Source organism: Aythya fuligula, chromosome 16 (genome assembly GCF_009819795.1).
Source record: "Aythya fuligula isolate bAytFul2 chromosome 16, bAytFul2.pri, whole genome shotgun sequence".
Lineage (NCBI taxonomy): Eukaryota > Metazoa > Chordata > Aves > Anseriformes > Anatidae > Aythya > Aythya fuligula.
Window position 1 is genome coordinate 3,093,464 of NC_045574.1, and position 27,003 is coordinate 3,120,466.

Here is a 27,003-nt window from a genome sequence, read left to right on the forward strand (position 1 = left end):
GCAGCCACAAGAGCAACCAGGCTGTCCCTGCCTTTTTCTGTGCCCGTCCTCAGTCCTGGCACTGAGGTGGGAGCAGGCAGCAGACACGTACCTTGGAGACCAGGCTGGCCCGGTACGCGGCCAGGGCTTTCAGATACTCCTTCTTCGCCGCTTCTGTTTTCCTCTTATAAGCCTGAAAGGACCAGACAATGAAGAATGGTTAATAAAGCAGCACCGGCTGCTGCTGGGCTCGGCTGCACCCTGCCTGCTCTGCCGGACCCCCTCCCACCGATGGGGATGGGGCTTTGAATCACATGCATGAAAACCTCAGCTCTGCTGGAGAGGAATTTACCCCAAATCAAGCAAATAAAGCCCTGGGAGGCTGTTAAGGGAGAAACCACTGAATTCGCTTCCTGATAGGAACTGGAGGAGACTGCGATCCAGGCTTTTGGAAAAACAAGACAAAGGGCCAAATCCCCAAATTATAACAAAAAATAGTGAGACATTCAGAAATCCTACACCACTGCCTCATTTTCCCAGCTTTCCCGTTACTGAGCCAAGAGCTCCCACTCTGCAGCTCTTCTCTGTAGCCCTGGCAGCTGGGAAGCCCCTTCCCTGGCATATCAAAGTCGAGATTTTTGCCTAATCTTATGACTCGAGGAGCTGAGGCTTTCAGAGAAACAGTAAGTATCAGGAAGGTTTGCTACGCTAAGTAAAGAAAAAGCTTTGTAGGAGTGGATTAGTGTTTATTCTCCCCTCTCCACCCTGCAGCTTCACAGGGCTGGTCTCCTTTCTGCCCTGAGTTAGCTCCCCTTGCAGGGAAGTATAACAGCACAATCCAGGCAGGATGACTCCCTGTGTGGTAAAACAGATTAAGCCGAGCAAGCAAGAAGAATGTTTTAAAGTGGAATAATAAAAAAAAAAAAAATAAGCGAAAGGAAGAAACTCCCAAGTAAAATATCCATCAGCCCTCTCCTCCACTGGAAACTCGAAGCGGCACAAATGAAGGTAATTTCAATTAGAAGAGCTTTGCATACATTTAATTCTGCTCTAAAAACAACATCAGCTTTGAACAGTCAATGTGCTGAAGCTTGGTGGGAAAATTGAGCTTTTTTCCACGGCAAATTTCCTACGGATGGGGGAGGTTGGGAACAAATAGTTAAAAATCGCTCCGAGGAAGCCTGATTGCTTGCTCCTCTCACCTGGTGTCTGGGTGCCCAGACCAGAACATCCCAGCCCTGAGCATCCCGGCATCAGTGCTGCTGCCCCAAGGCGATGCTGGGAGGTGACAGATTCGGGGTGATTCCCACTGACTTTAAAAAAAAAGGGTGGTGCCGCTGAAATTCAAGCAAGGAAGCAAAAATGCTGCAGCAGACCAGTGCTTTCACAAAACCGGTTTTGGTTGTGCAAATTTAGCAGAATTTCCTCTTCTGTTTGGGAGCTTGACTCAGCATTGTTTTCATGTTGTGCTTTTGTAGTTCCTGTGCCACCTGCCATGACAGCGCCCGAAACTCCCTTCTGATAGAAAATAACCTCTGAACAGAAAAAAGCAGTTCCAGCAGCCGAGATGTCCACTTACTTGAATTTCAATTTAAAATCAGCACAGATAAATTCTATTAAAAATGGATTTTCACTGCTAAATCTGAGCGAATCCTTCAGTGAAACATTTTGCCTGGACACACCGGAGGTCTCAGACGGTAATTTTCTGAAACTGAGCGTTTTCCTAAGTTTGTCTTTGGCTTTATGGTATTCGGCAAGTATTACATTTGGTCCATTCAGAACAAAATTACATTTTGAAATGTCAGCCTGAAGAAGAGTTTGCCTGTGAAAAGCAACTATTTCTTCAAACCGTATCAGTTACCCTAATAAAGGCCATTACCTCTCCCTACAGCCCTTGCCTCCCCGATGCCCGTAGCCCACCGCAGTAACTCCAGCATTTACTGTAAAACAGAGACGTGGGGTTTCCATCAGCTCTGCTTCCAGCAGATGCTCGTAACTGCGGTATCTGATGCGCCTGCACAATGAAATATGAATTCCTGCATCTCAGCCTGCTATAACGATGGGTGCTGATGAATTGAAAACATTTTTATTTTTTTCCTCTGTAATAGCAAAATGCCATCAGTGTGTCTTTTTTTTTTTTTTCTTTTTTCCTTTCTTTCTTTTTTTTTTTTTTTCTTGACAATGGAGGAAACCAAAGTACTCATAGCTACACAGACATAAATTTGATTATTAGGAAGATTTGTCTGGAAAAAAAGCTTCAATTTATGACTGTGGACAGGGAGAGGGCAGGTCAGTTAGACTTCCTTAACCCAAATGCAAATAAATGCCTAACTAACCAATTCGGTGCCTATCTTCATCTCAACCACTTGTTCTTTTGTGCTATTTTCTCACTCTTCACCCATCCTTGTCTTTCCTAGCAGGCGGGGGCTGTGCTGTGCTTGTGTCTGCAGAGACACCGTGTGTGGCTGAGCCCCAGGCCAGCTCCTGCCCCAGCCCTGGCCACGAGCCTGGTCCAAGGAAGGGCAAGAGGAGGGCAAGCCCACACTATGCCCATGGCTGCTCTCCCACACCCGGCTATTTCCACCTCAGCAGCATTCCCGGGGCTTCACCTGGTTGGTGACTGTCCCTGTGCTGGGTCTCCTGCAGTGCTACAGGAGGGGACATCGTTCCTGCACCCACACTCTGCTCCATCGCGGGCGTTTAACAGCAAAGACGCAGCCTGCCACGACAGCCCTGCACACAACTTCGCACCAGTCCTCTGTGTAAAAGCAGCTTCAGCGCTGTATTTATACCCTTTAAAATTTTAATTTAAACATTGACAAAACCATGTTACTTTCTAATTAAATCCCATTTTCTCCCAGGGATTTTAATTTCCAAGTAATTTATCAGATTTAAGGATCCTCAAAACATTTTGCATGTTTTCCTTTCTAACCTGCCATGCCCGCTGATTTATTTTTCTTATTTGCTAGCAGGAGGATTCATTAGTCATTAAGCGAGTGGGTGGGTTGGGGGGGGGAGCAGAAACGGTTAGTGATTATGAAAACAAAAAATCAGAGCTGTAAGAAGCATATGTTGGGATCGTAATCCTGACACCTCTGTGTCTCAGCAAAGCAGCTAGTAATTGTACCGTAATGAAATGTTCTTGTTTGATAACCAGTTAATTAGAGAAGACAATTATTCCAAACCCCGCTGACGCCCACGAGCAGCTCAGTGTCGTGCAGGCAGCGACAGCAGTAGCTGCTGTCAGTAACCTCTGCATCCCAGCCCCTGAACGGCAACGCTGCTTTCCGAGCTGGACAAGAACAAAAAGGACCCCAGCTCTGCCCTGAGCCCCTTCTGATACTCCGTGCAGGGGGCTGCCTTCATTTTGCAGCAGCAAGGTCCGCGGAGCCCCTCTGCTGCATCCCTAGCTGGAGTTTGGGGCGTTTTGTTTCCAGAAAGAGACAGAGACCATCAGGAGAGAGGAGCTGAAAAATGCACAAAGGTCACCAGAGTGGTGCTGAAGGACTCTGTTTACTTAGACAGAAGACCAGGAGGAGCCACAGCCTGCAAATGTGACACTGCGAAGAAGGAGGCAGCGAACCATCCTCGGCATCGAGTGCAGATAGGAAAAGAGGCAATAAGTTTAAGCTGTAGCAAGGGAAATGTTGGCTAAGCAAGACGAGAGTGTTCCTAACAGGAAGGATAATTAAGCACTGGAAGAGATTGCCTGGGGAGATGGGTAATCTCCACCACTGAAGGTTTAAGGACAGATTAGGCACATATCCATCAAGAATGGCTTAAGTAGAGATGATCCTGACTTCAGGCAGCAGTGTGGTCTGGCTGACCTCTTAAGTCTCTCCTTGCTCTCCTTTCTCTGACTCCGTGACTTTTTTCTCCTCAGATGTATACATTTGGATCTTATTCTGCTTGTAAATCTGGAGGGCTTTTTCTTGTAACAGTTATAGCCTTTCCTTGAAAATCTCTCTTTGCATCACTAGAACTTATGGTTTACTTACAATGACAGCTCAAAAGCACTTCCTCCCCGCCTGGCAGTGTCCGCCACACCACCCATTTGCTTTGCATGCAGCCTCCACACGGCTTCATCCTTCCATCAGAAACGCATGCAGCAGGTACAGCCACGCCACCCTCCTATCCCCCCCGGCTCTTCCTCACCTCCCTGCACTCCCCTCCATGTCCCTCCTGCCATCTCCTGGGGACAACTTAATCTGTCCTCCCCCCATCAAAATTAGCTTATCCAAACCACATTTTTTGGCTGTAAATCTCAGCATGTCTCCTTCTGTCTAACAGCTATACCCTGGATTGCTGAAGCCTGAGGCCACTGAGCTTGGACATGGGAAGCACCTGGCACCCACCACGAGGAGGGGTTTGAGCAGTGCTCAACGTCCCCAGGCTCCCCCAGCTACATGATCCAACCCCCCTGAGGACACCTCCCTGCAAGACTCTCGCTATGGGAACAATTCTGGTGGCTCAGGAGAGCTCCTCCAGCACGCGGGTGGAGTTACAGTGCTATGGAGCAGTCCTCTGGAGAATGAATGGATAGACACATATTTAAGCAGAAATTACTGCAGATTGAAGTGTCCTCAAAAAATCCTTCTTTTTATTCTCTGCCTTGACTCCATTGTGCTGTCTGGGTGTAAATCAGCCATTGCTCCAGGACAACCCAGTGAAGACTCCAAAACGAAGCAGAGGAGGTGACAGATCCAACCGCTACCCTCCGAGGAGGATGAAAAGCAGACAACACCCATCTTTCACAGCTCTGATTTTGCTGCCCAAGAACAGAAGTCACACTCTTGTAGCTGCTTTTAACGTCTTCCCGATCATTATTCAGATCTCCACCAGAGCTCTAAACATTTTGCTTGGGACTGGTGCTTTCGCCCTTCTCTGGCACATGGCTTTCCTTGACACTCAGAAGGAGCTGAAACCTCCTTGCAACTCCCAGACCGACCACTATGCTCTTCCAGCCCTGTAGCAATGCTGGAAATGGGATGTTTGCTGGCCACACTGCACACAGATCCCCCGGGATGTCTGCTGTGATGGCTCTGCCTTAGTACAGCTGGCCCTGGACTTGTCTGTCCTGCTGCAGCTATGGGCAGAGTCCTGCCACCAGCTGATGTATCAGGTTCAACAAGCAGATGGATCTGATTAGATGGGTGATCTATTATTTTCTGCTGAGCGATTCATTTTTCTGTTGGGTAATTTACCCCTGGAGTGTGCACGCTGTATTATTCTCCAGGCTATGCATTGGTATGGGAAAATCGTGTATGCATTTTGCCACGGGGCAGTTTTGCCTTACTGGACTGGTCCTGGCAAAGCAGGGCCACCGTGAGCCGGTGCTTTGTGTCCCTGCTGGGTCCCCGGAGCTCCAGTCCCACCTGAAGAAGCTATGTCTGACCTTGCTTTGCTCACTTTGGGTGACTTAACCCAGGGCTCTCACAGCAGATTGCTCAAGAGCTTCTTAAAGCCTCTCCTCTGAGCTTCCAGGATCTAGGGAAACACCGACCCAATGTGCTGCTGGATTTCCTAATGCAACGCCTGTGGGTTTATAAACGAAAGCAGCAGAGACACCTACAACTTCCACTTCTAGTCATCTTCCCCATGCTCCATCACCAGGAGGCTCCTCACCGACCTCCTTTTTCCCCCAATTAGAAACCCTTCTCATCCCCATCGGATCAGGCAGCCCTCTCCAAGCTCTCCGGACAGCGCTGCCAGCACCAGCCGATGTCTGCTCCCGAAACAAGCGGCAGGGGCTGGGAGCTGCAGGCGGATTAGGATGGCAGGTACCCTCCCGGTAATACCAGCTGAATTAGCATTTTGCTCTCCACTGTAGTCTAAGCTATCTCTCCGGGAACAGCTGCTAAACTATTTGCAAAGTTCAAAGAGTACATATTAATATTTTTTTTTTCCTCGAGTCACATTCTTCAGATTCCCATGTAAGCTCCTTAGAAAGGGCCACGCCAGCTGTTGAAGAATGCAGATTACAAGGTCCTGCTAATGCGGCGCCGCAGATATTTGAGGGTATTGTTATTTGTGGCTGCGAGGCACACGCGGCCACGCTGGAAGGGGTTAAAATGGGGAAGAAAACCGCCACTTGCCGAACAGGTGTCCTTGAGCGGTACCCAAGGACACGGAGATTGCTAATCCTGTATTCCACAGCATGATCAAATCACCAGGCAACAGATATAAATAAAAAAAGGCAGGAAATAAGGAAATTTAGATACAAGTGTGTCAGAGGGAAAATGAAGATTCATTGTGAAGAGGCTGAGAGGAGAAGAAGAAGAAGGAACAAAATGACAAAGGCACAAATGATAAACCAGTAAGAACGACAGAAAAGAGAAGGAAAAAAAAAAAGCCCCTCTGTGAAATACATGTCTGTGACAGCAGCAGCCAAATCAAAGATGCTCCTAGATTATATGGTTTCTTGCATAATATGCATTCTGGTTCCCGTTCAGTGTTTGTCTTTCAGCTCGTGCACAGAGAAAAAAAAAACATATCTGAAATGGGACGTGAGCAACCTTTATTTTGCTTGTTTCATCAGGAGGAGAAAGCAAATTTGCTTTGTGGGAGCAGCAGCACCTGCTCAATGGCAAATAAATAGCTACAGCTTTGATATTACAGTGCATATAATCATTAGCAGCCCAAACGGCAGGGGATTAACCCTCTGCATGCCGGCCTGAGCTCTCTGGCACACGGGTGGCATCCCAGTTCCCTTTGCAGAAATGGTGGAAATTAGGTTTATTGTGCCCCCTCCCTGCGCTGCCTGCTGTCCCCTGATCAGGAAATGCCGTGCTCACTGGGAAGTGGAAAATGAGGTTCATAAACCTCATCTGAAGCAGAAACTGCAGCGGTGAAAGCAATTGCTGATGAGCTGCACGGTGGGGCTGGGGTCTACATGATGGCTGCCCAGAGATGTGGTGCAGCATCCTCAGCCCCAACATCTCCCTGAATTTTGGGGTGGAAGGGATCCAAGCCCAGGATGACAGTCCAGCCCCAGATTTCCTCCTCCAGCCTCAAATTCACCCTCTTTTCTCACAGCAGGGTGAGGGGAAGCTTTCTTTAACTGAAACCTTGGTCAGACCTGAGTGAGGACACACAGGTTTGGCCCCTCTTGTCTGCTCTGCCCTCGCTGTGTTGGCTTTTCCCCGGCTTGTCGTCCGCACTGCTTTCTGCAGTGAGGATATGAAAATATTCTGAAAGGTCCCGGGCTGATATTGGGCAGTGATGCCATCACTGCCGAGCTGTCCTGCTCGGTCACCGTCCCCTACCCAGAGGTGCCGAGGGAGTGCTTGGCACAGGCTGCGTGCCTTCACCACGCCTGTGTGCATCACGCCCCGCTGTCCTTGGGAGAAAGGACACGCTGGACATCCTTCTTTTTATCTTTTCAAGACATTTTGCTAGTTTTTTTATTTACTTCCTTTTTTGCTTTTCATCTTTCCATTGTGTTGCCTTACGAATCTAAACAAACTTGACGGGGGCTGCTGGCATGAGAAAGCCAGCAGGGACTAAGGAAACTTCTCCAGGCAGAGGCTGGAGGCGTGAACGTGCCCCATCCCACGAGGCAAAGCCACAGAGCATCCCCCCGGCCAGGGAGGCAGCGGGGCTGGGAGGGAAGTGCACAGCTGGAGACAAAGGCAGGAAGTTAATATTTAAGCATCCAGACAAGGAACAAATGACTTAATTAAATCAATTACAGAGGGAGAAATGGAGCCACTTAGAAAGCGCGTGTAAAGAGACAGTGAAGCTGCCGCTATCTCATAAAGCAGAAGAAGGGAGAGTTAGTGGGGAAGATAAACGGACTGGTTTAATCCCCGCTGTTAATTAAGAGCCGAACAGTTGCACTGTGCTGAGTCAGGGTTGCCCCAGCACTTCCATTAGATAAACCACGCTTGCAGTCGAGCTCAGCGCCTGATCTACAGAGATGTCTGTAGCCAGATGGAGTGAGGGAGAGGCAGACTGGGATGCTGGAAGGGAGGAGAGCAGGAGAAAGAGGAGACGGAGAAGCTGGGGCAGCTTCTCCATGCTCCTGAACCCATCCTTGCACCAAAGCCTGAAGCTTTTTAAGGCTATGTCCTAGCAGCACGACGTCCATTTAAACGATTTTTCCCTCCCTGCTGCTCCCACCCCAAATGCAGCTGCTCCAAGTCCTGGCCGTGGACACCCAGTGGGGGACGGAGCCAGGCTCTAAGGGCTTGGTGCTGGAGGATTGTCAGCTGAGGCGTGTTTGGGCTCAGAGACGTATTGCACATGGTGTCAGCCCTCACTCTGCCTGATAAAAAGCCGTACATGCTACGGAAAGCGTTCCCTGGGGTTTTCTCAACAGGCATGGAGCAATTACAGGCTTTAGTAACCCACTCGGCATCCACAAAGCGCTTACACCAGGGCCCGGGCGCCTCCTTGCGAGCAGCCTGAACACGGCTGACAGCCCTTGGGCAGGAGTTTCCTCTGCAAGGCCCCTTCAAGGTCTGCTCTCTGAGCTTTTGAAGCCTAAACATTCTATTTCAGGCCAGTGGTGTACAGACTTAACAGTTTTTCAGCACTTTGCAGTCACTCCTTTTAAGCAAATAGGCAAATACCATCTCCCATCCAAGGCTAGAAGAAGCTCATGGCAGAGCAAGACCACAGAGGTTTTTACTAAGGTTGTACTTACAGAGAACAACTTGTTGTCAGAAAGATTTGTGCTTCCCCATGTAACAACAGGGATTTTCCTACAAGAGGAACAGAGATGAAGCATCCTACCAGAGCCCCTGGCTATGCTTTGAACGGGCCTGGGGTGATGCTGACCCTCTACCATGGAAAACCCCACTAACAGCTGAAAGAAAAACACTCAAAAGATAACTCACTTGTTTTTGTTCTTCTCCCAAACTGTCCCACATTGATGCAACAATTTTCGATACGTCTCCGAAGGTAGCATTGGGGTTTTGCCCTTTGATAGCGGCTTGCGTGTCTCTGAAAAACAGGGCGTAAGCTGACACAGGCTTCTGGGGCTCATTGGGATCCTTCTTTTTCTTCTTCTTTTGGCTTTTGGGCTTTTTGCCCAGGTCTGTCGATGGTCTTTTCTCTCCAGTGACCTGCAAAACCAAGACAGTCCCTTAGCGGGCAGCTGAGCGCTGTCTGACGCAGGTGATGGGGATGAGGCAGGGCAGGGGAGGGCTCCCAGCATGGTGAGGATGCTCTGGGGGCCTCTTCTGCCCCCAGGGAGCCTCCCTCTGATGCTGGGGCTTTCCCAATGCTTAGCCTCAGCCACCTCTGTCCCTGGCATTGCAAGATCCCTCCTTCCATCCTCTTGCAGGACCTCGCTGAACACACTGCTTCACAGTGATTCCTTTAATCATGAACTTCCCCAAACTCAGCTTCCACCCTGCCCAACAATCCCCCTTTGCAAGCTGCTTCTGACTTTCCTCGCCAGTGACTTGGCTTGAGGCAGGAAGGGTGCAAGCACCCACCCAGCAGCACCAGCACCACACATATTCTCCCCCCCACCCCCAATTTGTTTCACCCTGCTAATGCTAAAGTATTCCTATCCATGAAAAAGCTACAACAGTGATGCTATTTTGAACTCATCCATCAGGTGCCCCTCATTACAGCCTGCCTGGTTGCAGCCTGCGCTCAGCACCAGCTGGGACTGAGGGGAGCAGGACACAGTGCTGGGAGTAAAACACCAAGGTGCAAACAGGGATGTCACCAGAGAAGGCAGTGCAGGAATCAGGTCCTAATGCTCACTCTCTGCCGAGATGCCCCGGGCAGCCTGCTGGATACACGGGGCTGCAGAAGCCTTGGAGTGCAAAGGAGGAGAGCCCTGGGCAGTGCTTGGCCGCTTGACAAAGGTCTCGAGGCATTAACTGTGCTCAGCGAAAGCTCAGACCCCAGGGAAGCGTTACTGTCCTTGTTTTGGAGTGGAGAGAAAAACCTGAATACACCAGAGGTGGAACACAGCAGAGGATAAAACCATCAGCTGCCAGCTGGCGGCTGCGGTCTCAATCTCTGCTTGGCGGGTGCCCGTGACGTGCTAGCACCCCCGCCTGCAATCCCCACCACGCTCAGCACTGACCAAAGGAGCTTCAGCTCTACCAGCCGCACGGGGCAATTCTACCACTTAGGAAGTTGCCCGGTCTATCACTCAGGGGTTTAAAAACATTAAAAAAAAACACCACACAAACAATTGACACCTGAACACCAAGATACTGTGAAAACTGCACCTCCCAGTGAGTGTTGGGAGCAAAAGGGCTTTGCTCCTGATGGATTTGCTGATTTGATTGCAAGCACTGGAGTGCTTGGATTTAAGAGGCTTCGTTTCAGCTGGCACGGGCCAGCACGGGGAGGAAAGGGCAGCCGCGCTCGTGTTCTCCACGCAGCAGCTCTTGACTGGTCATTAAGTTCAGTATCAGCGCAGTGACATTTATCAAAGAGACAGTGACCATTAGTGAATGAGCAGAGAGACCAAAAAAATTGCATTTAATTTAAAATTGTCCAATTGGGCTTGAATGGGAGGCCTGGAGGTGAAAGGCCACCTTATTAGGAGGAAAAAAATTCATAACAGGGCTTCAGTCCATTAGCGAGCGAGATGGTATTTTAACTAACTGCGATCCCGCTCGATTCACTCAGGCGCCGTGGGGGGACCTGTTCTGCTCACAGTCGGTGGCCAGGCAAAGGAGCCAGCAACAGTCACGATACAACAGCCTCGACGATGGTTTTCCAACCAGCCCTGCTCCAGCAGCGTCAAAGAGCAAACGGCATTCGTGGAAAACCGAAGGATGATGCCTGCAAGGGTGCACGGAGCTGGCACATCTTGAGCCTAGGCTGGCTTGGAGTTTGCAGAGCTGGGCAGGGCTCTGCTTGGTTTTCCTGGAGCTCCCCAGGTGTGATGCAGCACGGGGTGAGACCACAGCCCCTGCAGAACACTCCTGAGGACCCTGAGCTGTATTCGTGTCCCGGAGCGACTGCGTCCCCTATGGGGTGAGCCGCACTCAGACCGACCATGAAGGCTCATGCAGCAGGATGGAATCACAGAACGCAGCGTCATTAGGGTTGGAAAAGACCTCCAAGATCACCTCCTAAAATCACAGGCTCCCTGACTCTGAGGACCTGCTGGACCTGAACCACCCTCTGGCATCAGACTCATTTCATTAATGTGTGGCTTTGTTGTCCACAAGACTGATTTCTGTTCATCAGACATTGCTTTGATGACTTGCTGTACAAGGACCACTAATGGCCATACAAACAACGACCAATGGGTCCCTCTGAATGTTTCCAACAGCTGTGTATGTAGAGAAGGCAAACAGAAACCTGCAGGGCACACAGCGGTTCTGCTGCTGTCTTTACATTTCTGGTCTCCTTCCGCCATCAAACACATCCCTCTTTTTTCACTTATCTTGCTGGGCATTTCACAGGGCGGAAAAATGAGGGGGCAAGCATTTAAGATCATAAAAAAAAAAATCAAATCAAATCGCTGCATGCTGTCATCATTTGGACATTTCCATACTCCTCCTACCCAACGTGCATCAGTGGCTCAGAGGGAACATGAGGTCTGACCTCCAAAGCCACGTCCTCGCCAGTGCCTCCTGCAGCACCCAGCTGCCAAGGGGAGAGCTGAGGGATGCTGGAAGAGGCAGGGAGAGAACCTGGTGTGTAACTAAGATGAAAACTCATTTTCCACTGGCAGGAAAGATTTCATCTCTGCGATAAGTGCCTGGAACTGTGTGATACAGGTTCTGGGAGATGGCAGACCATGGTGTCCAGTGGCACAACACATCCCACAGCACCCTCCTAATGTGCAGTCAGAGGGTTCAGGAAACCCCCGCCTGTTTCCAACCATCTGTATCAAGTCTTGGTACAGTTTTAGTCCACCAAACCTCAGTTTTGGCATCCACATTTCACTCTGCTGTGAAATGCCCTGAAGGGAAAGCTGCCAATGGATGAAAAACTGTATGAATGATGAGAATAACTTTGCCTGGATTTCCATGGAAAAGCATTTTCTCTTTTTGCTCATTCCTAGCATTTTCCTGGTTTTCCAGTCTCTGCACTGTTTGTGGTTCTGGTTATACATTTAAATCCTACCAGGTATTTTTAGGGGATGAGGTTACAGTGTCAGTGCTGATGGTGTCATCCTTGGATCAGCACTGTCCAGGAGAAGCTTTTCCCTGAGAGGCTCTGATTGAAGTCCCCCAGGGAGCCCCAGGTTGACCTGTAGGCATGCAGGATGTAGGCATCACCCCTGTAATTGCTGCAATTTGTCCCCAGCAGATAACAGATGGAAGGCTTACAGGAGAGAGCAGGAAGAGTTTGCTTTGCAGGGGTATTTTGAGAAAGATGGGCAATAACCGAGGTGTCCCAGCAGCCCTGGGAAAGCCTTGGGCTTCCTCATGCTATGCTCAGCAGCAGTTTTGTTGGGGGACTCTGTGCCCCTAAGACATTGCTAAATAAATAAAACTCCACCTGGGTGAACTAAAAGCCAGGAGACTTTTCCTCTGTTACTTATGATTTCTGTTTCAATCCCTAGCAGGCCACGTCCAGTGAGCCCAGTGAAATCCTACCTCACTTTTGTTCCTTGTTTTAATCTCCTCTACCTGTCCCCAGAAACCTAGTTTTGTGCCAATAAATTTGCAGAGCCCTAGCACTGACCTTGCCTTGCTTGTAAAACCCTCACTGAGCACGCAGCAGCTCGACGCACCTGGCCAGCCTCGCAGAGGAAAGCCCAGCTCCCCTGCCGATGCTGCTGCATGCACCCCCCAGGCACGAGCACCAACCTCCTGCACCTCACCCTAGTCCAGAAATGATTTTCCCATCCTTGGGACAGTCTTTCCCAAGGCTTTCCAAGAGAGGCTATACACACAAAAGCTATATATACAAAAAGGACAGATTATCGCTCTTATTTAGTGTGATTTATCCCTCAGTGGAAAACATCATCTGCCATCCTCCGCCCGCCTGTTAGAAGAGGTGTGACGGCACGTACCTTATAATGTGACTCTGTCTCCTCTTCCTGAGTAGAACTGGAGGGAGATGGTGTAGCAGACTTGCTTCCCGGGGGCGATGGGGAGCCGTGGGCGACACCGCTGCGCATCCCCATCTGAGAGATCAGCTGCGACTGGCTGAGCGCGCTCATGGGCCCCGCCAGCATCCCGGGGCGGTTGAGCAGGGGCACCTGTCGGTTGGACTCGTAGGACGTGGCGTCCGAGTGGACCATCTCCTGGATCTGAGGTAGGAGAATATCACGTTGTAATTAAAAGACGTATTGACTGATCGGTTACACCGCCGTTTAGTTGTTATACCCTTACACTGCCTCAGGGACCGGTGGCACCTACCAGAGGGCAGAAAGAAGAGTTCAGAAAGGATCAATCTGGGGCCAAATCAAAGGCAGACGTGAGAGTGTCACCACGTCCTGGGAGTTTTGGAGACTGAGCCGGGGTGTAGGGACAAGCTCTGCTGGCGGTCACCACCTGCTCTTCCGATTTTAAATACTGCTGTCGGTCCTGATCCCACTCAGAGGGAGTGTGGCAGAGTAACAACCAGAGAAGGGCAGAGACCTCCTGGCTGCCCGCTACGGTTTTGAGATGAGACAAGGAGAGGCAATGCAGGTGTGTGCATGTGGGGGGAGAAGAGAGAGGAGGGAACATGGCAGAGCTGCTCTGAAATGCCCATTTATTCCTAATTCTCACTTGGCTGTTCCCATAATGCAGAAAAGATGGGATGTCAAAGGGGCCTGTGGTGGCTGATGGCACACAGCTGCAGGGACATGGGGCCAGGGCACCGTCTGCCAGCAGAAGGCTGCTCAGCCTTGAATGATTCAGGAGGAAAACGGAACACACACATAGTGAATCAGAGGCGCTGAGTGCTAAGTTGGACAAAGTAATAATATCTGGTGGGGCATAAACCAAAGTGCCACGGGACAAACCAGAGTTTAAGTGGTTGGGTCAGGTGGGAACAGAAAAAAGCCTTGCAAGGGCCAAGGAGGGCAGATCAGCCGGGATGGGGATTGCTCCTGCTGTACTATGGAAGGTTTGGGGCTGCCCCTGTGTGCTGAGCCCAGACCCCACATCCAGACCCATCCCTCCGACCCCGGTGGAGAGCCCCCAGCCCTGGGCTCCGAGCTGCCTTCCGCTGCACGGCCAAATCCAGCTGCACAGGGAGGCAGCAGGAGGGAAGGCAAAGCCCGCTGAAACAGTGTTTTTTTCCCCTTTTATATTAATCTGATTAATGTTAACACAAGCTTAAAGACCCAGGCTTTATTTATTAACAACCTTCATTTCCGATAAGCCCGCTGAGGTGCAATCTCTCATTAACAGGGGAGGCTTGCCAACTCCATTAGCAGCACATACAGAAAGAAACCCAGGGAAGACCTGCGAGGGCTCGGCAGGTTTCAGAGGAAATAAATCCCAACGCAAAACCAGATTTAGTGCTGCAGGTCAGGAATCAAGAGCTTTGCACAACACCAGGCAGCGTCCTCCGCTCTGTCTTTCGGATTCTCTGTCGGTAGAGGAGTGCGTGTTAGGGGAGCAGCCTCTCCTAGCTCTGCCCTTTTGCTGCATTAATTACAAAGCACGGGGATTTAACTTGCAGGAAGAAAAGCACACCTTGTATTTAAACAGCAGCAGGAGTTTGGCCGAGGTTGGCTCGGGGGCCACGTTGCACTGCCATCCTCATGCTAGCAGGAAAATGCCTGTGTGCAAAAGCAGCAGGGCTGGCTTTGCTCTGCTGTGCAGCCAAGGAAACTCGTGGGTTCCCGATCCGTGGGAAGTTTTAAGCACCATTAAAAGCTGCCTGGCTGCAAAGCTTTGGCCTTTCCTTGCAACATGCAACACGTAGGAAACCCTGGCCAAAAAGACATCGCGGGCGTGTATGCTGCTGCCTGCAAAGCAAGGTGGGGATGGACAGAGGGCTCCGGCAGTGTGGGGTGCAGGGGAGAGGGGATTCCTGCATTGAAAACTGAATTCACAAATGCTGTGGGAATGGTCAGGGTGGGACAGGTGGTGATGAGGAGCCTGCAAGGTGGCAAGGAGGGTTGGCACCCACTCGCCCTCGAGCGGCAGGCTCCTTCCCAAATTCTGGTGGAGGTAAAGGTATGTTTGTCTCAGGTTTTGCTTGTTTAATCCAGACCTCTCATGTCCAAGGAGATCTGCTTGCTGCTAAGGAAAAGAATAATTGATTGTTCGTATTTTAAATTCAAATGAAGGAAAAGTTTAGAAGACGGGCATTTTAGAAACAGGGAAGGCTATGAAACATGGCTTAAAAATTAAAAAAAATAATAAAATAGCACATTCATATTTGCAGCCATAGTAGTCTCTTGGGTAAATACTGTATTAAGACAATTTTTCTGAAACTTTTATTATGTGGCCAATAGACCACAACGGCTCCATTTATCCATTAAATATGTAATCATACACTTTTTCTTTACAGTGCATGTTATTTATGCAATAGAGCAGAACAAGTCCGGGAGTGCAATTATGGATATGGGACACGTGCTGTAAATGCTTATGAAAATTCATAGGAAAAAAGGGAAACCTGAGCCCTGGCCCACAGCATCCATGAAGAAGCCTCTTGCTGACAGCAACCCAACCACACTAGCATTTTTCCTGGGACACCCCAAAGCCTCCTCTCATACAGTTGCCTGTATCTGTACATCATTAAAAAGAGACATTTTTTACTTATAACCTTTGCTATAAATATAAACTTACAAAATTTGCTGGTTTTGCCCCCAGTCCTCCCTCTCCCCCACCTCCAGGCTCTCCGGCCAGCAGGTCTGTCCAGGGAAGGGCAGGATCTGGCCCTGCCATTTCCCACTCACTAAGCTTCTCTCAATTTCCCATTTTTCAATTAAAAAAGTAGTTTTTGAAGCAAGACGCCAGCTGCCCCCTGCCCAGAGCCCCTGCCCACAGCTCCTGGCCCCCGTTCACTGCAGCACCGATGCTCTCAGGACAGAAGAGGGCGCACGGTGGAAAAGCCATTTGTTTTCCCCAAATTTAACAGGTTTAGGGTGGGAATGAAGGCGAGCCGCCCCAGCACTTCTTCTGGGGGCTTTTTGGAGGTGACAGCCCTCGCTCAAGCTGGGGAAAGGGTTAGTCCTGCTCTGAGACCCTACAGCTATTGAGCTGCTGTAGGGGTGTCAGTGTGCACCCAAAGTTATGGACAACGCCCAGACAGCCCCAAGGAAGGAGACACCCAGGGCAGGGCTCCGAGTTGCTCCCCTGCAGCATGTGGCCTTGTTAGGTCAGAGTGACAAGTGAAATTGTGACCATGGCAAAGCCGAGCACCCCAGCAGTGCCCGCCATGAGCACGTGTTAATTATATACAACTACGATTAACTCTGCCACCAGGAGGGGTGGGCTCAGAGCTGGGTCCGATCCTGCCCGTGCCGTGCACCACTTGGTGCAGCAAGGTCACTGTGTGACACTGACACAGGCCTGGGGAGTATTTGCAGCCTCCACCGAGTAGCTGCTTTACATCTCGGAGGAGACAGGAGAGAAATGTGTTGTAGTCAGAGCTGAAGTAATTAAGTGCATCTTACTTAGCAGATTCCCAAAGGCTGCGCTAACTCAAAGACAGCTTCTTTTTTTTTTTTTTTCCCACAATATTTTTTTTTTTTTTAATGAATATGCATATAAGTCCTACAAAGGCTTTGGCTAATCCTAAGGAGAGAAGAACGGGTTGACAAATGTCAGGGGCGCTGTGCTCCATGGAGAAGGGCCAGCCACCCTTCTGCAGCGCGGACACCGAAGCACCATTATGACGAGGTTCAAGGTTGTGGTTTGGGAACCCTTGGGTTTGCTCCTGAGAACAAGCCATTACAATCACAAGCAACCAGGGAGAGAAATCAGCTGCTGAACAGCTTTGAAGCCAAGTTTTCCCAGCAGGCTTTTTCCTGTATTGAAGTTTAAATGTAAACGCATCACCATAGCTGAAATGCTTAAAGATGATTTACTTAAAAAAGAGAGAGAGAGGGAGAGAGGGAAGCTGATAAGAAAATATATCCCCAATTACCACCCCTCCTCTTCCCGATTTGTAACTGCTCCTAATAAACTTTCATGGTCTATGTAAAATGCTTTAGTGCGGTGACAAATTTCTGCTGGAATTTGAGATGTCTTGTTCAGAGTAATAGCTATCTCACACAGGTGCCCAGCTGCTATTGTAAAATCAGTAAGCATTTAATTGAAACAAATGACTATAATAATAGTACATTATCCCTGCAGGCTCATAGCCATAACAGTTTTAATTATTGAGTTAAGAGTCAAACTAATTTATCCTTTAAAGTAACAGCCACATCTTTGGTTCCACTGATCATCCTATTATGAACATGAGGGCAACGGTAGCAGAGGATTTAAAAAGGAAGCAGTTCATTTTGTAGGGGCTGGGGGGCACCCATCCCACGGCAGAGCCTTTCTGCACACAGGGGGGGTCCTGGCTGTGGCTGCGCCTCCCCCTGGGATGCTGGGGCCGAGCATCCCCTGTGCACCTGGTGCCTGCTTTGGGGGTTTGGGCACAAGGATGTTTCTGGGAACTACCAGAATTGCAGTTTTTCTTCATCAAACCCAGGAAGAGGTTTTACAGTTACAGGTTTGTAAGGAGCATCTCTGACTTCAGAGCCGGGCAACAAAGAGCAAATCCACATTCACGATGTAAAAACCGTATGTTTGTGGCTCAGACTTGCTCTATGGCACATTTGAACGCACAGCTCTCAATTTCACAGTTCTTCAGGTCACCTGCGCAGCAGCCAGCACCCACCTCAGAGCAGGGGTGCTCCCCACCCTCCCAGAGACATCTCCAAGGAGAAGGGTCTTCATCTCCAAACACTTTTTCCCTCCTGCAGGTGGGACAGTGCTGGCTCCCCAGATGCATGTTGATACTTGTGGTTAGTTTATCGGGCTGTGCAAAAAGCTCTGCACCTCTGTCATTTCTTGCCTACTTGCTGCACCATCTACAAAGTTATCACTGGTGATAACTTAATGGTTTCAGTGGCAAATATATAACAAACTCCAGGAAGGAGCAGTGACAAGCTGATCTACCACATGCGTACAACGTTGATTTTTTGCATTGTTTAACTTTCTCAATACACTTTGTGCTTCCAAGTCAAATGCCTTCTGGATGCCTAAATATATTATGATAACATTGTTACCTTTAGCACCCAAACCTGTAATCTCATCAAAAAAGATATCAAGTTAGTTTGACAAGATTTGTTTTCCATCAACCCATGTTGATTGGCATTAATTATATTACCTTCCCTTAATTCTTTATTAATTGAGGCCTGGATCTGCCACTCCATTATTTTGCTGAGGATTGATGGCAGGCTGACAGAGCTGTAATTACCTGGGCTGTTCTGTTTCCCTTTTTAAATATTTGCACATTAGCTCTCTTCTTGTCCTCCAGAGACTCCCCAATATTCCAGGAATTACTGAATATCAGCATCAGTGGTACCGAGAGCTCCTCACTCAGTTATTTCAAGCCAGACAAACTAGCTCAATGTGCTAACTTAAAGAGGATTTGAACAGATATATTTGAGAAAAGGGCATTTTATGGTCTGCTTTAAATGCTACCTAATTTGAACCCCTGACCTTTCTAATTGATACTGGCAGCTTCAAACCTAGTGCTTGGGAGCGTAAAGCTCCACCACAAAGCTACGCAGCCGAACCCAGAGCAGGCTCCCAGGGCTTCTCCCGGTTCAGTGGCATCTGTCTGTGTCCTCCAGATTTGCTAGAGGATAACAAATCCACTAGGTTTGCTTCTAGTGCTGCATCAATTGCTCCATGTCTCTTCCAGCCTCCAGCACCTCTGCCTGAGCTGGTGGAGACTCAGCACCAATGCAGTTCCCCTCCTTGATCAAAGCAGCAGTGACCAGCATACCGTGCAGCTTAATAGTAATAACACCAAACCACACAAAAACCTTTCTGGCACATTAACAGCAGCTTTGTGCCACTACCTAGGAGGAAGAGAGAGAGAAGCCTTCTATCACCATGGTCCTCACCAGCAGCCTGGACAATGCCTCCACGCTCCTGCAAGCACTGTGCCTGAATGTGGCCTGGAAATTCGGGCTGTACATTCAGCATCTCAGACATTAGCCCAGTTATCCCTTCAAGTGTGAGGGAACTGCCTGCTTGTTCACAAAGAGAAGCTCCCTGGCAGGTGGGAAAGGCAGGATGAAGGACTGGGCTTGGAAGGCACCTGCCTGGCAATCCGCCCCCAGCGCTGTGACAGTCTGTGACCCAGTGGCACCATATCCTGCTATTATGGGGAGAAAGAGTCCTCCGAACACAATTAACACCTCGTTATGAAGATTACTGTAACTTCTGGGTGAGAACAACGGTGCAAAACAGGATGGAGACTGCTCGGCCAACGGGAAATATCCCTCATTAATATTCCCATCGCTCCCCGTGCTGGAAGGGCACGGCCAAAAGGCACGAACTGAATTCTGTTGTTTTCATGGGACACAATTGTCCAGCATGGTCATTTGCCAACAAGAGTAGGATCGTGGGCTTGTGCAGCAGAGGAGCCCACAAGGGGTCCAGCTGCCACCCCCGGAATGTGCAAGCCAGGTGCCAGTCCAGGTGCCAGCACAAATGTATGGTTTGAAAGGTGCCTCTGGGTTCTGGAAGACAAACTCAAGCTATCTGCACCACTGTGCTGCATCCCAGCACCACCACACACCCACACCACAGCTGGCACATTGCTGCTTAAGACCAAAGTATTGCAAGGTTTCGGCACATCCCGAATCCCAGTCCTGAAGGTGACGACTCCTGCAGCTGACCCTTGGCGGCCCCACAGCTCCCCTCGTGCTCCTTTTTTTAAAGTGCCTTATTTTATGGTTAAAGAACAAGCCTGATAATTCAGTAAACTTTTGCAAATCATCTATTCCATTCATTTCCAGCATGTTTTCTGAATACATTATTTAGTGTTTTTTGTAACCACTTGCAGATGAAGGCAATTGCCACTTACCCAGGCATGACACCACCACGTCCCCAAAGCAGGGGCTAGAACTTCCATGTAACAGGAAAATATTGAGGAGCACCACGTCCCGAGCCCCCTGCTACCCCACAAGGGCATAAAGCTTAATAACTGGTTGGATCCCTTTGTGTGTGCTGGCAAGAGCCAGCGAGAAGCAGCAAAGGGAGTGGATGAGAAATCCCTGCAGGGCGAGGCCTGGAGGGCTGAGACCCTCTGCGGGGGGAATTATACGGGAGGAGCTGCTCCATGCCCACCCACCTGGGGACACGAGGTGTAGTGGTGGCATTGGTATAGACCATGCTGCTGGGGATGCCAGCAGAGGGACAGCCAGATCCCATCGGGTACCACCTCCTGCCCTTATGCTGAGGGTACAGGAGGGCTCCAGGGCTTTTGGGGCTGCTGCTGGAAGGTGTTTGTGGAGGGAGAGCTCCAAGACTGCCTCTGGTAGGTATGGAAGTCTGCGGTGTCTTCCAGCACGGAGCTGCAAAGCACAGGTTCAAAGCACAGTGCCCAGTGCCCTGTACACCCCACCTTGTGCAGCGTGCATGAAGGGCAGGGTTTGGGGAAAAGCTGCAGCCCTCAGGTCCCATTGCTCCAAACGTCCCTGTGCTCAGGATGGCTGGAGGAGCAGACAAACCATCCCAGGCAGTGCTTTTATTGCATTGTAGGGGTGAGACAAAGCTTTTCCCATGGGAGGCAAGGTGAAAATCTCTCCAGCGTGAGACCTGTTCATCCATCTGATTTCCACAGAGTCATTTAAGAAAAGACCTTCAAGATGATCACATCCAACCATCAACCTGACCTCAAATTTTTCTTTAATTTTTGTTTTTAATCCCAGGGATACAGGCAGGAAGGTGTATTCAGAATCCATAGTTAAAACAAAAAAAAAATGTCTCGATGGTGGTGGGGCTTGCTGCATGCTTCCCAGTGTCACCTATTGCTGCAGGGGGTCCCTGGCCGTGCCTTGCAGGTCACCTCTGACTGCAGACCTGCTCCTCAGCCATGCACTTCAGTGCTGATGGGGACCATCACTTGCCCTGCAAAGCTGTCCCACAGGATTTGAGATGCACAAACAGATTCCCAAGAAGCAGAGACCTGGTTTCATGCAAATGGCCCTCAGCCCCCCAACCCTCCTCCTTCTTCTACGTGAGGGCATCTTCCAGGCTGCTCCCAACCCAGCCGCCTTTGGCCACGCGTGGGTCACTCCATCACAGAGCCTTGCTGAGGTCACAGTGGCCACCACTGCCCCGTGGGCCCTATAAAACAGGCCGCCTGCCACTGGCCCGCCACTCGCTCAGCGACTAGCTCTTCTGACAGCCAGCGAAAGCGGCAGGAAGGCGACTAGAAGCATTAAGGCGAGAAGCGGCCCTTCTTGGTGTGCGAGGACAGGCATGCCGTCCGAAGGAGCACCAAGAAGGAGCGCAGCTAACACGAAGGAGATTTGTCGTGGGCGGAGGGAGAGCGCCAGCAGCACAAGAAACATCAGTGCTCGGGAGACCTCTGGCGCCCAGCCCACAGAGAGATATCAGAGGTACCACTGGTACCGCAAGGACGCGGGGAACAGGCCGCCCCCTCTAACACCCAGCGACAGGGGGCCTGGGCCTTCCCGTAGGCACAGCGGTGGCGTGGAGCAAAGTAAGGAGCATCGGGCAGGGAGCCGTGGGGAGCAGAGGCGTGCCAATGGTCTGGAACGGAGCATGGGACCCAGGCATGGCTGGAAAACCGTCAGCAACCTCAAACCCATTTGTGAAAACCAAGCTGACAGCGGCACGGGACCTGCGGGCGGAACTGGACGACCACCTGGCTCGGCACCCTGGCCTGAAAACATTCGGAATGGAAGGCAACCCGTTTGGGCAGTCCCGGGCAAAGCCTGGCTTGATGTTCTGCAAAGCACTGTGGAGCCCATGGAGCTGGGCTCCACACCAGAAGAGGTGGAGGAAGCAATGGAAGTGGATCCACCTCCACCAGAACAGACCTGGGACTGCCGCAGCATGTCGTTGCTCTCTTCCATCCGAGAGCACCACCAACGGCGCAGGAGTGCCCGCCCAGCTCCCTACTCCTTGCTCAGGCTCCATCCCAAGCATTAGCTTGGGGCCACAGAACACCACGGACATCCTGCAGGCTTTTCTGCAGGATGTCCCGGCAATAAACAACTCTTGCCAATTCTCAGGGGTTGCGTGAGTGCTTCTTTCCCATCCCACAGCCCTTGTGCGAGAGGTGGCAGCCCTTCTGCACAGAGCCTCGAGGAACAGCACAAGAGAGGACCCAGCTCCCTTCGGGCTGCTGTGCTGGGTGACAGGAGGAGTCCCCAAGGGCTGCCATGCACCTTTAATATCTGTGAAAATAGACTGAGGAGTGAAAATAGTAGTGTGTAAGTGATTACAGGTGGCTAATTTCTTCTATTAGGAGTGAGTTTCTATATCTGAGTAATGGGTAACAACAGACATGGAGAAGGCTGAGGTACTCAACAACTTCTTTGCCTCTGTCTGCACTGGTAGATGGGCTTCCCAAGCCTTTCATTTCCCTGAACCCAAAGACTGGGGGATCAAAGTCCCACCCACTGTAAGTGGAGAGCAGGTTCGAGACCACCTGATGAATCTAAACAGGTACAGGTCTATGGGACCTGATGACATGAATCCCAGGGTCCTGAGGGCACTGGCAAGCCTCCCTCCATCTGAGCTGAAAAGTCCTGGCATTTGGGCGTTGTCCCTGGTTGCAAAACTGGAAACATCATGCCCCTACTCTTCAACAATTAAAGAATTGAACAAAGAGCACTACTCTTCAACAGTTAAAACAATTAGGAGACATTACTTCTCAGAAGAAGTGGGTGACATTGGTAGTAGGGGGATGGTTGGACCAGATGATCCTGAAGGTCTTTTCCAATCTCAATCTTTCTGTGATTCTATGATTCTAAGTTATTGCAGATCTTGAATTACAGCTGAGCCTACTTTTTAAGATTTTGAACTGCTGAGATGGGTGGAAGTTCCACTCCATGGGCTCTGTCTCTGCAAACACTTTGGCACTCCCGGCACTAGCAAGGCAGAGGGGCCAGCAGACAGCAAGAATTCAATTTCTCAGAAAAGAACGGATTGGGCATCCATTTACATTCCCTACGCAACCGATGACAAAGTCAAAAAACCACCACCACCACCGAAACAAAACAAAACAAAACAAAACAAAACAAAACAAAACACTAAAACAAAATAATAATAAAAAAAATATGGACACATAGAAGGAACTACACAGAAAAAGGAGCACAATGAGTACAGGAGATGGCCCTTCTACCATCCAGAAGCACAACAGGAGCAGCCTTGCACTGAATCACGTCCTGTCGCGCGTCCCTGTCCCTGTCCCTACCAGGACTGAGCACGTCCCCAGCTCGGCTGAGGGGCAGGGACCTTATTATAAGACACTGTGCAATGCAGGAGCTGTGCGGCTCCTGGGCTTTACTCCTGGGCACCTCCCGCTCCCCTGGGACCCCCAGAGGCAGCCCCACAGCATGGCAGCACCCCGGCCGTGCCGGCCCCACCAGCTCCCGCAGCACCTCCCGGCTCCCGTGGATTATCAGGGCCTTTCTGCACAGCGCAGTTCCCTTCGCTTTATGTCTCTCCTGGCTCTTCGCAGACGTTTTAGATATTGCATTCACATAAAGCAATATACTCAAAAGTAATGACAGGCCTCCGAGTTTTATTGCACAGAGCATTAAAAAAGAGGAGGAAGAAGAAGATGAAGAAGAAGAAGAAAAAAAAAAGAAGTAATTTTGGAACACAACAGGAGAATGGGAAGACTACACAGAGAAATCATCCCTGCGGGACTAAACTCTGTGAATGAACTTTAAAAGCTTTTTTTTTTTTTTTTTTGATTGGAAAGTTTAACAACCCACTTTTCAAGTACCACAAGAAATGCCGGCAGTATTAGGAAGAGCCAAGTCCCCCAGCACTGGTACCACACCTGCACACAAAGCACATCACCTCCCCAGCACACCCGCAGTGAGCTGCCCCCTTTCTGATCCCCAACTTCATGCCTCTTTGTGGCTGAACACGGCTGGGACTATTGTGCTGGCTTGTAATAAGTGCTTCCTAAGAGTCACTTGTGATCAGGAAGACCATCACCCAGGGAAGGAGGATGCTTCTGAGGCTGAATGCTGGTTGAGGAACTACTTGAGTCTGAAAATCCAGCTCTGCCAGAGCTGTGTGAGGCAGGCGAGCAGATGCCCTGCCCATCAGTTCCCCGCCAGCAGAACGCAGATCTGCTCTGCCGATGGGAACCTCCGCGAGCAGCAAGCTCTGCGGTGACTTTGCTGCATCACATAAACCGTTAGCAGAAGGCACAGCCTGTTATTTGCTCGTCTTTAATTAGAGCAAATGCTAAACATTTTTAAAATAGGTGCAAAAAGCCCAAATGACGCTGTGTGCACAAAACTAATTGCAGGAGGTAGCAGAGAAGAGAAACTCGAGCGTCGGCTCCTGCCACGAGAGCCAGATGTGGTAACTCCTGTTCCGACTCCTGCCAACAGCAAACCCTTCTCATTTTTTCAGTAGCTAATATAACCACAGATGCTATTCCAGCACAAATTACAGACATGCAAAACCCAACATAAATGCAGAATTAAAGCTATACAGCATTTGGGAGTGTTTATTTAGGCTCCTGCACCAACCTGAACCTGAGCTGCTGCGCTGCCTGCGCTGTGCCGTAGGTTTTATTAGGTTAGCTGTGTTGCATTAAGGATGGGCAAAAGACTGCTTGGTCCAGCAGTGTGCCTGTCCTATTGTGCCTCTTTGAGGCGGATAACAGGCACCCAAAAGATTCCTTTTCCAACTCCTGGATGTGAACGATGCCGTATTTAACAGGGCTTGGCTCTGCCCAAAGTAGATTGTCACAGTAACAGGCACTCCTACCTCCAGTCTTCGTTTAATGCAGGAAACGGTTGGGATTTGGGCCAGCGATTCCACTTCCCTTCCAAAAGATATAACCCACTGGTGGAAAACCTCGAGTAATGCATGACCCCATTACAGGCTTGATTTTTTTCCACCGGGATTACAAGCCAGCACTAGGGAGCTTGATCAATGGAGTCCCAGGGTTCAATCAATAAATGTCAATGACAACACACTGCATTACACTGATGCCACACATCTATCAACTTAAATAACTCCAGCCACCCACAGGCAGAGGCACTAGAGCAGCACCTGAAGGCCCAGGGGATGGCTGGAGGCTACCTGGGACAGCCCTGGCCCCTGCAGCTCCTCCAGACCCATTGCCCTGACCTGATAGATGGGGCAGGGCCCACAGGCAATGGGAACATTGCCAGTAGGATCTCTGAAAGCAAGTGAACCATGCAGCAAGGACAGAATGTGAGGAAGGGCGAGCATGGAAAATATTCACCCTCTGAAAGGCTGGGCACCTCCACAGGGCTCATGGCTGTCCCCTTTCACTTCCCCTCCAGATGCCGCAGCGCAGGGCTGGTCCCCTCGCACCGCTGGAAGCGAACGTGCCTGTCTCCTGCAGAAAAAGCACTTGGTGAGCTTGCCAAGGAGAAAAGCCCTCTGTCATCAGGATGTCTCCCACAACAACTCGGTTTTCCCGAGTTTCAGCTGTTTCCACTACAGCTCTGCCACGTGCAAGGAACCCCGCGGCAGCACAAAGCCTTCCTACGAGTTTCCAAGAGAAAAGCGTTCTGCTTCCAATTCCACTTTGCTAGTTTTCTCCCAAACTCAGCAAACCCCACCGGGCTGCTGTTCTGCTCTAAAACAAATGCCGCAAGCTCTGCTCGAACTTCAGCGTTTTATTGACACACATCCTTGCTTTCAAACAAAAACTTAAGGCTGCTTGTAGGAGATGACTGCCAAAAACTCGTACCACTTTTGCAGGCGTGTTTTCCCAGAGCAGACAGCACTTCCCAAGGAGCCGTAAGAGCATTGAAGAAGACATGCAGCAGCAGACAGACCTGGTAGGAGCAGGACTCTGGGATCCCGACCCCTGGGGAGGGATTTGGCCTCGCTCTGAGCATCCTCATCGCTGAGTGTGAAATGTGCAGCCTGGGGCTGCGGTGCAACTGTTGTGTCACCGCAGACAGAGTGTGCAAGGACAGGCAATTTCTGCACTTGCAATTTCCAGGCATGTAGAAAACGAAGAAGAAATACATTACCTGGGAAGAAAGGGTTACTGTTCGATCGAAAATTAATGCACTCAATTCTGAATTAACATGTGGGATAATTAAAACCATCTTTCCAATGAATTTATTATAGGATATACAAAGCTAATTATAAATTCTCTGTTGCTTAATCCCTTGCAGTTTGCTAATGCAGCGTTGAAATCTCTTTGGCCACACTTGTTTAAATTATTCATTAGACACAGCAACAGTTGTGAACTGTAATTTAAATTGGCATCTCATGAATATTCAATTAATACAATAAACACCGGAATGTTTTACTGCACACTGCTCGATAGTTTGTGCTCGAGCCTGTGTTTACACATTTTTATTAACTCTTTTTGAAGGTGTTACCTATTTATGTCACTGATTACAATGAGAATTAAAAAGTCCCACTCATAAATATTTGTGTCGTTGCCTTAAGAGAGACAATGCAATTAGGCAAAACTTGCTTAGTGATAATTAATGCTGGGCGGATATTCTTTCCCTCCTGTTTGCCTCCGAGCATGCAGCATGCCCTGAGGTGGCACCCACGGGTGCCCTGCGCGATGCTCCGCTGCACAAGAGGTGGAAGTGGGGAGGCAGAGCTGTAAATATTTACTCCCCCATCTCGAGTCTTGCCAAAAGACTGGCCAAAATTAGGAAATAAAATGCAGCTGGAAGTAAGTTCCCTGGGCGCGGTAGCCTGATGGCACTCTTGTCTTTTGATGGGGCATTTTTAGCAGCAGCACTCAAAAAATAATTATCAAGTGGCTGTATAATTCAGTGTGGTTTTCTATTTTAAGACTGAACTTTTTCATTTCAAAGCACAGTCCCGCTCTGAGCAGAGGCTGTAAGAGTGGCATCGTGGGATGCTGCATCTGCGGCTTTTCGGCGGCACCACATAACGTCGGCTTAGTTTGTAAGTGAAAACATTTCCCCCCCAGCTGCCACTCCTGCCAACAAGGGGG

General features: G+C 49.8%; 1 protein-coding gene across 3 annotated transcripts in view; it reads right to left on the minus strand.

Moving 5' to 3' along the window:
* TOX2 (TOX high mobility group box family member 2) overlaps window positions 1–27,003 on the minus strand; it is a 130,172-nt gene that overhangs the window by 9,699 nt on the left and 93,470 nt on the right. For all 3 annotated transcript variants that reach the window (XM_032198450.1, XM_032198451.1, XM_032198452.1), the window contains exons 4-6: window positions 12,929–13,168; window positions 8,820–9,047; window positions 92–172 (exon numbers count right to left, since the gene is read on the minus strand). In XM_032198450.1, coding sequence (XP_032054341.1) covers window positions 92–172; window positions 8,820–9,047; window positions 12,929–13,168 — 549 coding nt within the window. The remainder of the gene's footprint in view (window positions 1–91; window positions 173–8,819; window positions 9,048–12,928; window positions 13,169–27,003) is intronic.